The sequence below is a fragment of the Chelonoidis abingdonii genome, chromosome 23 (genome assembly GCF_003597395.2).
Source record: "Chelonoidis abingdonii isolate Lonesome George chromosome 23, CheloAbing_2.0, whole genome shotgun sequence".
NCBI classification, from domain to species: Eukaryota; Metazoa; Chordata; order Testudines; family Testudinidae; genus Chelonoidis; species Chelonoidis abingdonii.
Window position 1 is genome coordinate 3,603,077 of NC_133791.1, and position 14,291 is coordinate 3,617,367.

At 43.6% G+C, this 14,291-nt stretch overlaps 1 protein-coding gene across 4 annotated transcripts in view; it reads right to left on the reverse strand.

Annotated features, from left to right (window-relative positions):
* Nucleotides 1-14,291, reverse strand: part of TP73 (tumor protein p73) — a 74,812-nt gene that overhangs the window by 45,459 nt on the left and 15,062 nt on the right. The window contains exon 1 of one of the 4 annotated variants that reach the window (XM_032763724.2): nt 7,417-7,639. The exons of the other annotated variants lie outside the window; for them this stretch is intronic. Coding sequence (XP_032619615.1) covers nt 7,417-7,455 — 39 coding nt within the window. The 5' untranslated portion in view covers nt 7,456-7,639. Of the gene's footprint in view, nt 1-7,416; nt 7,640-14,291 lie in introns of those variants that run through there. 4 annotated transcript variants of the gene reach the window in all.

Genomic DNA, 14,291 nt, shown 5'->3' on the forward strand with positions numbered 1-14,291 from the left:
CCCCCAAAGTCACTAACATACCCGCCGATAAGATGATAGCATTGTTGCAAATAGGGTCTATTTCTCACTGTACACATGCACACCAATATCCATCCATTCACCCCTTCGCACCCACTCATGCACACACACACCCATGCACACACCCACCCAGTTTCCCTATTTAGGTTTGTGAGGGTGGATTAACATTGCAATCACCTTTCAGAGGCAGGCTGTACAATTCATTTTACACAAGTGATGTTGTCTTTTAGCAGTTTGCAATAATGCAGTCCACGGTTTGGGAGACACTCAAACGCACAGCTTTGCTGCAGAGTGAAAATAAGATGATTGGCCAGATTTACCCCGGCTTGTTTTGTATGTACTGGGCCAGGTCCTGCCTTCTTATAAAGCTGGTTTTTGGCATCTGTTCTGAATTTCCCTTGTCAAATATTTCCATTAACAGCTGATGTCTGTGACACTCCTGGGATTACCAAGGGGTCCACTGTGAATCACTATCACCTCCTCACAGCATGAGAGACCCTTGTCTGTGCCCAAAGGGGAAAATCCTCCTGTGCTCTGCTCCCAGCTCTGCAAGCCCCACTCATTCCCACTGCAGGCTAGCAATTAGCATGTGCCACCTTGTTACACTCGAGTGCCCAGTCCCTCATCTTCTGGACACCCTCAATGTACACTGATCTGCTGCCTCCATGGAAGCAGTGCACTCCCGTCCACCAGCCTCCTCTCAGTTCAGTGCTCTCTTCAGCACAAGGCACTGGGTTGCGTCCATTGTAAAACCAGACAGAAGTTTATTTAGCACAACTTAAGATCCAAAATGGATGCAAGTAAAAGGACTGGAACCACCAGGTTACAGTGTTACATAAAATATAAAATGCAGTCGAGAGCCTGTACTTATTAACCAGTTCCCTTCCAATCTAATAAAGTATTTTTCACCCAGTGGTCAGTCCTAACAGCACTGGTCCAGTCCAGAGAGGTGGGATCCATTTTTCGTGGGATGCTCACACTGGCAGAATGTCACCTCCCAGGCTGGGGTGGGTCCAAAGATGTTGATTATTCTCACTCTTGACTGAATTACCTGAGACTCTCCCCACCTCAGGTGACATTTCATCTCCAACAGTTCGGGACCACAGTATTCTACATTTTACATAGCTCTTAAAACCATAGCTGTGCAAACCTCTCACAACAACCATGGCGATCAGCTAGTTCTTAGTTTTCCCCCACTTTGGTGAAGTATCATGAAGCTGGTCAGACATAGGTGCAGTGCCTGCCTGGGCATGTTAGGGCATGTTTGGGCATGCCTGTGTTACAATGGCACAAGATGGAATTTGTTCTCCTCTATCTGGTAAATCCTGTGGCCTTAAATATCATGTAAGTGTAGCAGAACCTCTCCGGGAAAAACAATAACTCACCTAATCCTACATCCAAAACTCAGACCAAAATCCAGCCTTTTTCTGAGGTTGAAAAAAAACCAGCTCCAAAAATGTGAACTTTTTTTTTAAACATTTAGCATATTTTCTGGGATCAGAGCAGAAATACCTCAATTCTCTACCTCAAGCATTGCTCCTCTGGTGTTTCCTATTCAGATGCAGTCAGAACACGCTGGAAATCTCACAAACGAAAAAGCCTGCTCTCATGAGATTAATCTGAGAGAAGCTTGATCTACTGCATGTAGAAAATTTATTACATTTGGAGAAGCTGAGGACTTTCGCACTCTATGGCTGAACAATGTAGCAAAGTGGCCATGAGACACATTCATTGAATTAAAGCACTCAATTCCTCTGAGATTTGCTCATGAAGAATCTTTACAGAATGTTCCCACCATTTCCCCCCGTGATGTTTAATAGAAAGAGTTATAGATTTTTTACCCATTATTCTATAGGCTTTTTCATGTGTTCTCTTATGGTAATTTCTCACATATTCTTGTTAACTGTACTAAGACCGTGAACAGACAAGAGCGTATTTGTAATAACTCCTACCAGCCTCGGGGCCCTGTTCAATTTCACAGGGTCTCTTTTAGGTGAATTATAATGATCCAAAAAGTGTCTACTGTGGGACTGCAAAGCCTGAGCTCATCCATACAACAAGAACAGCATAAGCTATGCAAGCCTCAGGGCTGGCTCCAGGGTTTTTGCCGCCCCCCAAGCAAAAAAAAAAATTTGGCTGCTCCCCCCCCCCTTTTTTTTGTCTTTTACACGCTTGCACTTTGCAAATTTTTTTTGGTCTTGTTTTTTTTTGACGGTTTACAATTTTTTAAAAGTGAAAACAGAGAATTTGTAGTTAGTGAAATAAAACAATTTCCTACTAGTGTACTCATTTAATTTTAACAAAATCACAATTACAAACAATTTGGGTTCAACTATACACTATAAGGAAAAACCTTAGTGTCTTCCGGTGTGCCTAGTTTCTCATAAATTAAAATAATTTATCTGAACTGAATTTTTCTGGTTTTTTATACTTGCGTAGTCTTTTAATAATTCGTAACCACGGCACTGATGCGACATGGAGAGTGGCACGAATAGCGCCTATAGGGCGGCACAGTACACACAAGTAATCGTGATTCCCGACTTAATTAATCAATAACCATTACTGGAGTTTTTTTGATCTTCATGAATTATTTTTTTTCGTACATTGGTGGATGGATTTTTCCAAAAAAAACAAAAGATGCCCTGAATGCCGCCCCTGCAAATGTGCTGCTTCAAGCACATGCTTGCTTTGCTGGTGCCTAGAGCCGGTCCTGGCAAGCCTCCTCCAGATAACATCCTGCACAGGTGTTCCAAGACACCTCTGAGGAAACCACGTCCAGGGAACAGACTACTATTTCAGTCTCCGTACATTCACTCCTTTCACTCAGTCCTGGCCAAGTCCATTTCCTCAACCATCCATCCCTCGGTATTTCTGCTCAGGCAGTCTGCTGATATCTGAACTCAGAACACAGAGGCCACCAAACTGCCCTCAGGCAGATAATTATTGTCACTCACTCCCAGCCGCATCTGGACCTGACCCAGTGATCCAGATGTGAAAATCATCATTTGTCTTTACCCTGAACCATCCAGTCTTCCATTGCTGAGGCCATTGTAGGCTGTTCTCAAACCAACCCCTTTGCTCTGGGTGGAAGGACTGTCCCTGCTGTCACACATCATGGCTCATTTAACATATGCACTTGGAAATGTGCATATGTTAAATGACAAGTCGTTAAATGTATTGTTTTTAAAAGCATGATTTCTCATGACAAACAGGCACAGGTCTTCACACTCCTCCTCCCCCCAAACGAAGTCAGTCTGAAATGCTTGCAACTAACCAGATTTCAGACTCAAGAGACATGTTTTAACTTGGGAGCCTAACCTCACCCAAAGGAGAGTTACTGGTTTACAGCATAATCGCTTAAAAAAAAAAAACAACCAACAACCTTTTCCAAGTAAGACCTCCAGTTCTCTACATCTCCCACAAGATCGTCAGGATTCTGTGACTAACTGATGGAATGTCAAACAAGATCTAACTTGCGTTTGCATATACATCTCTCTTCTCCCCTTAAATATGTGTATTAAACCCTCTGTCTGTTTCTCCTGCTGTATAGTTTGCCTAAGATAAACAAGAACCTCATAAACTACCCATAATTCCAGAAATAACCACAAAAAACGTCATCTAAACTGATATCAAAATATATCTGGAAAACAGTCCACAGAGCCCATGATGGCATGTTCAGCCAGATAAGCACAGAGCTGCTGTTTTCTTACTACTCTTGGAGTAATAAAATGAACTCCAGGATAACATCCTGCCAAAAACATTCATCATCAAATAAGAAAATCAAATCTATTTTCTCAGGAACAAACAGAAAGTAACTGGTTTACACTGATGAACCAACATTCTGATTTTTCGGGTTCTCATTCTGTACATAAATATTCAGCCTTCAAAAATAATAGCAATGTGTGTTTTGATCGTCAGGATTAAAGAATAAAGTGTGTGTTGGTTCAGTAGTTATATCCTGAATAGTGGGAAATAAACATGAAACATTTCCCGTCTTGGCAATTTCTATTTCCGCGGAGTCAAGAGCTCTGCAGACTGCAGAAATCCAGAAACCAGAGGTCTGTTGGAAATGTCTGCTGCAAAATTCTACAAAACTAGGAAGAGTTTTTAAACAATGTTGCAAGTTTACCTTGGTTAGAGTCAGGACCCCTGGGCTACGGATATCCAGCCCTACCACTGATTCGCCATGTGATTGTGTGACATGGCCTTACTGATCCTCACTTTACCCGTAAGTAAAAGGTCCAGTAATGGGGATGGAGGAGCAGCAGCAAGCTACCATGGCGTATAGCTCCCCCAACCCACTATGTTCCCCACGGGGAAAGCCAAGCACACTCACCCTGGACATAGCCAGCTGACCTGACCTGTCCTGTGCAGGGGGTGACTTTGGACCAACTTCCTGAGCCTCCCTCCTGAAACACTTCCTGCAGGTGAGGGAGTGAGGGTGGAGGAAGAGAAAAGACAACCTTATACCTCCCCTCTCTACTCTCAGGACTGCTCCTGTAAGGAGGGGCCTCACATTCCGCTCCCCCTCTCTCAAAGATACTGCCCATCTTGCTTCTACGAAGGCTGCCACCCTGGCACCAGGTTCCCTTCTCCCCAGAGGAGTTACGAGCTATTGGAATGAAATGCATAGGAGAGGGAATCCTTTCTAGCCATCCATCCCCATCACAGTAGTATCTGAATAAAGGCTTTCAGCTTTAGGCCATACACCTTGCTCTCGGGAATCATTTTTCCATTGGGCAATATTTTATTTGTGTTCTTCTTATTCTTATTTATTCTTTGCCTTTCCATAGTTCTAAGACCAGTCATATGCCTCATTGGTCACAAACACATAGCAAAAAGTCCCTTTACCATGGAGTTCACAATGTCAGCATAAGTACTCTCTGAGTCAGTCACTAACTGCAGGCAAGCCACGCTCCCATCAGTGTGCAAAGCATTGACCGGTAGCACTTAGAGCTAAACACAAGTCCCTTGCACAAATCGTTGCCAGGAGAAAGGACCCAGCACCTACCAGCGTGAATGTTCCCACACAATTTTAGTGTAGTAGGTATGATCGGTTCTAAATAAGAGCACAATGAAACAGAGGCTTCCTGGTCTACGATGAGCTTTTCTCAGGCCATGACATTTTGCAGCAGATAGATACGCAACAAAATTACTGTTGGTGTTTCAAAATACCCCACAACGAGGGGTAAAATATTGAACTTGAAAAGTACCTGCTCTGTATGCTCTATAAGTGCTTTCAGAAGGATGTTTGCTGCCCCTTTAGGTTCATTATATGCAACTGTTAACAATAATATGCAACTATTTACAGTACAACATCCACTCCAGCCAGCTGTCCCAGCGTGTGCAGTGCCTGTGTGCAAGAAGAATCTACAACGTGCAGATAAATGAGAAGTGAGCCACTGTCACAAGCACGGATGCTCAGAGTGTGAGAGACACTCTTCTTTTCAAAAGATGACAACCTCTGATAAAAGTAAATCATTCTATTTGTGAAAACAAGAAATTTGTGTCGAGCAACCTAAGTGATCATCGGTACATTGAACCAGACACACCATCCATTTAAAATTCACATTTCTACCCAAAAATGTGTTCCCTATAATTGTTACAGAAACAGCGCAGATTATAGAACAAAGGGCTGGATTCTGCCTCTAATCTGTGAAACTATTTACAGTTGTAATTGTTTGGGTGGGGAATTGTTTGAGAGATGGGGATTGTGGTAAGCTATTCTAAATTGATGCATTTAAGCTATATTTTTAATTTCTGTCCAGGGTGAATAAAGTATAGAGATGGGTTCTCTTTAGCACTCCTACAAGCTGACATAAGTAAATTAAATAAATTAAATCAATACACAGTCAAAATACACACAGAGTGAGCAAAGGTGCCAAAACATAGTCCATAGAGATTAGTCAAAAGTATTTCTCTGACCCCCTTTCCCTCCCGCTATGTTTTCTCTGTGCGTTTAAAGTCACTTTGGGTATGGTCAGTTTCCCTGTTTCCCAATATAGTTGGTTTCCCATGGCGATTGTGTGAACTTGTCACAAAGCAACAGGAGAAAAAAACAAGATTATTTTTAAAAATAGGAAACTGTGGTTGTAAATCCCCAAATGTCAGCACTGGGCTTCAGGGGCAGCTGTCGTACCCAAAATGACTTTAATTTCTTTTTTGAGAATGATTAGATCGCAAGTTGGTGCTGTCCCTTTAAAAGAAAAATTCACAAGTAAACATTAAATAGAAATATCACTGTAATAATGGCACACAGAGTAACAGAATTACAATGCAAAAACCAAGCCACCACATGTGGAAACATAAACAAGCAATTCAGTAATTTCAACCAAGAATTGCAACACCGTTTCACTCTATATGTATAATTATTCATCAATAAATACAAAAAGAAAACTGCCCTCAGAAAAAAATTCTGTGTTATTTAAAAAGGAAATGCATTTGGGGATAGATGTCTTTCTTTCACCTTGTATATTTATTAAGGACACTCTTGCCTCATATATCCTGAATACTAGAACAGCAAAAACAAAATCTGTAGACCATGCTGAAAATGTATATATGAGAATCTATGTCCAATGCTAATTGTCATAATCTCCCAGCGCCTTTAATCTACAGGAGGAAACCTATTTGGGGACACAAACACACACGCGCGCGCACGCACACACACAGCATTACAGAGATGCAAGTGTTTCCGTGATTTCTGCAAATCAGCAAGTCCCAAATGAAGGATGCACCAGCGCCTTGGTGCTGCTGAGCAGCTAAGAAGTTTGAAGATCGACTGTTTCTTTAAACTGTAGCTCAGAGCTGTAGTTAGTTAAAGATATGGGAGAAACCACAATACAGGGTATAGAGGCTTGTACAGATGTATTCATGTGGGACTCAGGAGCTTCAAACAGCTACCTCAGCCAGAAATTTAAATCACATTGAAGACTGCAAAGCACAACACACATCTTAGATATACAGAGAGTGCACCAGAGACATGCCAACTAGGTAGACAACATTTTAACCACCCCATCCTGAAGTAGAATCTGGCGAGATTTCCTTTTGCAACATTCTGGAATTGCACATAAAGTTGCAACCCGCCTGATGCTCAGAACAGATGAGTGCCTCCTGGTGCTAAAACAACATGATCTGTTGCATGTGCAAAACAGCACATAAGCAAGCATCCATCCAACTTCCGTTCTACATCAGCCCCTTCTTGCACTGGGGCACCCTGCCTGAATGAGGACTGAATCTCACGCGTGGCATTTCTCATATAGCAATAGGTGCAAAACTCAAGAAAACAGAATGAGAGCGCAATATTCTGCAGAGCCTTTTGCCTTGGGGACATTCCATTTGGACATTCCCTTTGGAGGAAAAATAATAAATCAAATGCTGTTCAGAAAAGGTAGCACCTACCGTGGTGTAATGCTGCATTGGGTCGCTAATATACAGCATTTTAGTCTTCTTGGAAATTAAAAACAACTAGGAACTTTCCCGCCACAGGAGTCATGGGGTCAGGGGAGGATGGAAAAAATAAAGAGGGTATTAATGGACATCCGATAATGGAACATAAAGACAAGGGCAAGTGACTAGGGAGAGGCAGCGCCGGGGATGCTGGGCTGGCTACCTGTCTGCAGTTTGTTGGGTTTCTCGCTTTTTCCATCTCCCTTAGTTCTGTCATCTGCATCTAACAACAAAACTCAGGCCCACCCCTTTCTCTCCCTCATGACTATTCATTAAAACACAGGGCAGGCTGAGGCTTGCCCAATGATGTATTGGACTGTACCAAATGTCCTACCGAGGGAGAGTCTGAGGGTCCTTCTCCATAATTCAATTCAGCTGGATTTAATTCCAAAAAGCTGCTTGTAGAGAGGATCAATGGAGCTAAAAGCCATTTGAACTGCACCTTTTATCAGTAGAATAAGGCAACTAGATTTGCACTGATGAGTGCATGAAGTGACTTTGGGATAACTCCAATACCGTGTTTCTGGAGCTGGGCAAATGTAGGCACTGGCCTTTATTCATTCATTCTATCTATCTATCTGTCTATCTATCTATCTAGTCCATGATTCTGATATATGGCAGGGGTTGTTTTTAGTTTCCTCCTAAGGTCTGTTATCCATATGACATCAAAAAGGTCTCCTTCTTTTGCTCCTGTAGGACTGGAGTTGATAACAAGTACAATGCAGAAAGACGCAAGCTCAGCTCACAGGGTTACTGTTCGCTATGTCTAGGAAACATCGCTGAAGGAATAAAGTGGGATGACATCATTATCTCTTGCAGATAAAAGAGCAGATTGCCTTTAGTGAATCAGTAGAGAAGTTCCCAGAGTGTAGTCACACAATCCAAGCTAACTAACAACTCATGATCCACTAACCAAACAGTAAACTACAAGAAAATATTGAGAGGAAAAGTGAACACATGATTCACTAGTTGGGAAGTTCTTGACAGTTCAGAGCCACAGAACAGCTAGTTGATGGGTGGCTGATTTCCTGTTTTTTTTCCCCACCAATAACTAATGTCATTCTTATGCCATTCAATGTTCTCATGTCATTGGGTTGCCTCTTTTCAAGAAGAGATGATCTACCTATTCTTAACAAGCCTGAAAAACACTAAGACTTCACTTTACTCAGCTATATTGCAACACTGGTAATCAATCCTCTTCCAACATGAAATCAGACTATAAGATTCCTTCACATCAAATGCAGCTTGTGAACGCTCATGATGACAACAGTCTCACCTAACAACCTCCCAGAAAACACATTTAAAAAATAATCTTAGGCACAAACAACTATTTGGCTGGAGGCAAATTCAGTGACATTCACTATCTGAGCCATGTTTTGGATCTGACAGATCTCTACCTACCTTGGGGTTGTGACTCTGGAGTTTCCAATTTCTGAGGACTGATGAAAATCCCTGCTGGTAGTGAGGGGCTTCAGAAGTGCTGTTCGGTCTGGATCAAGAGAATTCAATTGCCAGGATGGTCCAGGAACAGCTCATCAGAGCCAGAGGCCAGTAACATAGAAGCCAATGGTAGGAGTGGGGGGGATTATTGGCTGGAGAGGAGGAAAGTGGAAGTAGACACAGGCAGACGGATAGTTTAACTGTCCATAGCAAGGATGTCAGAGTCTGATTAGCGACCTAGCAGAGTGCAGAATGATGGTGCTGGGTCCTTAAATAATGGTGGTTCCTGCTCCACTATCTCGGCAAACATTACATTTGGGAGACAGTGATAAGCTTCTTTAATGTTCCTTGAATGTACCTCCCTTGAAGGAAGGTGAAGGTCCGTTCTCCACTGTGAAAGCCACTTGTCAGGTGAATAGGATTTGATGCACCACATTGGATCACTGGTCCATCAACTCTGGTATCCTGCCTGCAGCAGTGACCTCTACCTGAAACTTCAGAAGAAGGTGAAAAACTCACAGTATATTTGGCAATTCTGCCCGTGTGGCCCAGGTGATCAGCTTACAGCCTGAAGCGTGAGATCTGATGACCTGTCTCTTAGCATGTACAGCCACAGATGTACATAGGTCATAATATTGTCCAACTCGTAATCCAGCTCAAGCATTTAACTCTATGCCACACCACTCACGTGGCCTAATCAGGCATCTCTTCACACTAAGAAGATTTGTATCTTTTGCCTGGTCACTCAAGGACTTTTTAAACATGAAACTCCACCTTTAAAAACAAGTGCTATTATTAACCAGCAATCCCAGGTGTACTATCAGCCTCACACACACCCAGGTATTGTGGTAGAGCAAAATTCACCCAACAGCTCTGAATAATTGCAGGAAATCAATGCTGTGGCCAAAGAGGACCCATTTCTTTTCTGTTTTCATCCAGTAATTCCTTTCTTTCACTGCTAGCTAACGATTACTGTGACATCAGCTTTGAGTGATTTAAACCCACAATAATATTGCTGTAATCAAGAAGAAAACCTGCTTTTTCCCACCTGCTGGCACCTGACTAACGTCTACGCTAGAGATCCAAGTGCACAGTGCTAAGCAGTACAACGCTGAGCACTGGCAGAATTTGAGAGAGGTTCTGTAGGAATCCTGGATGCTAAAAACTGCTTCTGGGTGGAACATCCTCAAAGTCAGGGGAACTGTGCAGGTTCCAGGAGTGTCAGTGACAGCCCAGGGTGAGAAAAATTGGTCTGGACAAAGTGAGAACTTGACCAGAAACTTCATCCAATACTAGAAACAAACCTGAATCAAATCTGTGTGCAGAGTTGAAGAATGGCGGATAACTCCCCTCCCTCAACAACACAACCCTGCCGCAGGTCCTCACTTCAGTCCAGACTGGAATCAGAAACAGCACACCCGTATGGGAAAGGTACTTCTGATTTGGCTGCACCCAGAATGTGAGAAATTTCCTGACATGCCTGTTCCCAGGACATTTCTAGACCACAGAAAAGCAGAGAAATATCCAAATGCTTTGAGGCTTATGCAGACTCAACTTTCAAACCTTTAGAGTTTTATTGTATATGAGCCATGCATTGCAGTAGTTGTACATATCAGGAAAATACAGAACATTTCCTAATTTGTTTAGCATTTCTTAATTTCATGTTCAAAAATCTTTGGTGCATTAAGTAGCTCTGTCTATCCTTTTGCAAACCCGTGCACAAACCAAAAGTCTAACAATGTCATAAATTGCAAGGAATCATTGCTGTGCATACAATTAAACACTGGAAAGCTAGTCACTGGCAGGTCTGCCACGAACACCCGCTTACATGATCTTTTTTAGATTTGTAGTAGCTCTGGAATTAGCCTGCTCTCCTCCTGAGAGACGGAAGTGCCTGGCACTCTGAGCCAGCTGCCCAGGAGACATCTTCATGAGATGCACTTTACGCCTGACTAGACTTCATAATGGAGCTATATCTCAATATCCTTGGAGGCTTCTCAATTCCATCAGGAACACGGGGTAAAAAGAAAGCCACAGCCCACAAGCCCAGCATCAGTGCAGTTATCCCTTGGTTTGAGACAGATTGTTTTGTGCAGTTTTCTGAATGGATAGAAATTTTTAATACATGGTGGGTCATATTTTCAAAAGCTGGCACAACGGGTGCATCTTCAAAACCCTAGTGGGTGTGTATGTGTCTGCACCGATCAGAGAACAGTTCTCCTGTTGTAATTGCCCTTGCATGTGCAATGACCTGATCTCAATATGAAAACTGCTGTTTCCATACACCATTATGGACTGTTGCAGAAAAATAGTGCACAGTGCAAGTATTTTGCTGTGCCTTGGCCAAAGGCTCAATCGAAAACATGGCCCAATATTTTATATTTGAAATAAGCCCCTGGGTTTGCATCTGCCAGTTTCTGTGGGCACCAAGGGGGCTTGTCCGCTCCAGGCCAATGGGGGCTGCAGGAAGCGACGCAGGCCAAGGAATGTGCTAGCTGCCCTTCCCACAGCCCCCATTAGCCTGGAGCAGCGAACTGCGGCCAGTGGGAGCCTCGCTCGGCCGAATCTGTGGATGTGGCAGGTAAATAAACTGGCCCGGCCCACCAGGGTTTTCCCTGAACAAGCCGGGGCCCAAGTTTGAGAACCTCTGGGCTAGAATTCATGTCACATCTCTAACAACAGCGCCTTCCATCGGAGGAGCTTGCAATGCTTTATGAAGACTGGTGAACTGAGCAGCACAGCCCCCAGGTCATGAAGTAAATAAGCACCATTATCCCTCTTTTGCAGATGCTTAGACCAGGGCACAGAGAGTTTAAGCAAATCAGTGGCAGAGCTGGGCATAGAACCCTGGAATCCTGTAACCACAAAACTATACTGTTTCCCTTAGAAATGTCTCTATACCTCATGAGCACTTTGCCTCAGAAAAAAAAAAAAGAACTAACAGCCACCTCCTTTTCTCCACACATATGCCACCTTTATTTCAGGCCAACAGGATCATGTGTCTGTGCATTTATTTTTATACTTGTGAGCCAGCTACACATTTTAGTTGTGACAGTACCAGCTGGACTCATCTCATCCTGAGCTAAGCAATATAATGTACAGTACCAAAGTTGGGCCAGTATAAATGTTTACTAACAGCTCATTATATCAAACTAGTGCTAATATGCACTGGCAGTTAGCTACAGCCTCTGCACAAGCTCCCCTGTTCTAAGCCAGGACGTTAGGAATCCTGCATGCTCATCAGCCCATGGCATGTGTCCTGCAGTACAATGTGGGCAGTAGGATGCCTCCCCCTCAGCAGCAATAACAGCTTTCTGGAATTCACACTTGGCCCAGCTTATATTACAGCAGGAATAACGAGAAGGGAGGCCGTGGCCAAAAGGCTGGGGCAGCACCACAATTAGCATTTCACTGTCCACCTGATCCGTCTGCCAGGCAGACAAAGGCTGCAGAGAAGAGGGAAAGAGCCCCACAGAGGAGGGAAAAATGCAGACGGAAGGAGACTCTCAGGACTTTTAGGAGGGAAGCAGGAGGTTTGAGGAGGGAGATTTAATAAATGGGCAGGAGTTCTGAGCACTTGTCTGTGTGCTTAACGTTAAAGAGGGGACGTTCCCAGGAGACCAAACCTGTTTGACAGGGAAGTTTTGACACGCTAATCTCTGCAAACCGCACATCAGAGTGGCAAAGACATATGGAGCAAACAGTTCTAATCTAGACAGGTCAGAGCTATCCTGTGTGTGTTTTCTTATGAACAATAATGCTTTGCACGTCTCAACACTTCTGTGAGGACATGGGGGAGCCTGCCATTCAGGCTGACAGATGCAGGGACTCAGGCACAGAGAGGGGAAGTGACTTGGTCAAGAACATGCATAGGACCCAGATCTCCCTCCTCCTAAAGCAGGGCTGAGATGCAAAGAGCATAAGTAAAGTATCCGGAACCGTGTGTGTGTCTCACTGTCTGTGCAAAGAGTTATGGGAATAGTGGGAGGAGGTTCCTGTTCCTGTTCCAGGAGATCCTGTGATATGTTCCAGCGAGGCGAGGGCCATGACAATAAAGAGGGAAACATTCTGATCCCTCTGGAGCGCTCAGGCAGCGGGAAGCAGCTCATGTTAACTTCCCGCAGCAGCGGAACATGTGACCATCTCATTAACACTACTGGGGGGCTTGTGAGTGCAGGTTTGCCTGAACCAGCCCTGCTTTCATTTGCTGCAGATCAGTATGTGGATCAATGGACAGTGTGGAGGAAAACAGACCTATTCAGCCATCAATATCAAGGCAGTGGATCCAAATGCTAGAAAGAACACATTGCCCAGACGAGTTTTCAATCACAAGATAAACTGGACTGCACAAGCCTCTGTGTCTGCATTAGTTCAAGAAGTATGATCTGGAGACAGTCTGAGGCCCAGGGCAGGCATTCACGGCATGCACTAGGACAGCTGGCTCTGGTGCATTTTGTAAAAGAGAAACATAAAAAAAATAGCATATTATGGATCAGTGATGCTGGCAACTTTATGAGAGGAACTTGCTGAGAATACAGAGTTGGTGCTTTTTGAACCTCTACTCAACAAATGAATTTACTTTATTTTAGCCATTGTTGTCAAAGTTCCTAATAAGAAAATGAAGGGTCTGATCTCAAAAAAAACCTTACTTACCTGAATAACTTCACCACCTACTCACATGAGTTACGCTGAGCTCACATGAGTAAAGATACGTCGTCTTGGGCCTTAATATTGGTGAGCGTGGAAAAAATCCCTGCAAACTGCCATTGTCAGAAACAGCAAGAAAATCAGAGAGCAAAGCCCACCTCAGTCTAGGGAGTTTCTGTTTTATTTTGCTCTCTCCCCATTTAGAATCAATCACGTCCAATAAGTGTTAAAAACTCTTTCTCCTTGATGGATGCAGCATCTCTGTTCCTAGCTCTAACCAAGAGACTATGCAGGGAGACCCCAAGAGTACTAAGAATCCAATGTTACTTCCACTCAGCGCCATGGCAAAGCTTCTCTTGACTGCAGTGGGAGCAGGAGTGGGCCCTCACTGAGTTACGCCTTTAGAATATCTTACAAATGACTTTTACCAGGCAGCGTGTTTATACTTGAACAATTATAGGTTATCTATGTTGTTAAATGGTACTTGCACAGTTCTCCACCTTCATTATATTCGGGAGCCTGTGTCTTGCGAGTTCAAGCAAGCGGAGGCATGAAGCAAGTGTCTCAATGCAGCTACTACGACTGGAGCACTTTAAACTATTCCAGCTCCAATAGCACCTCCCGCTGTACTCCACTGCCGCCTTGTCTCAGGGGTTTGATTTTAGCATGTTGCTCCCATGTGGGATGCTTTGGGACATGGGTCAATAACAGTAGCTGCTCCTGCTGAGTATATGGATGTG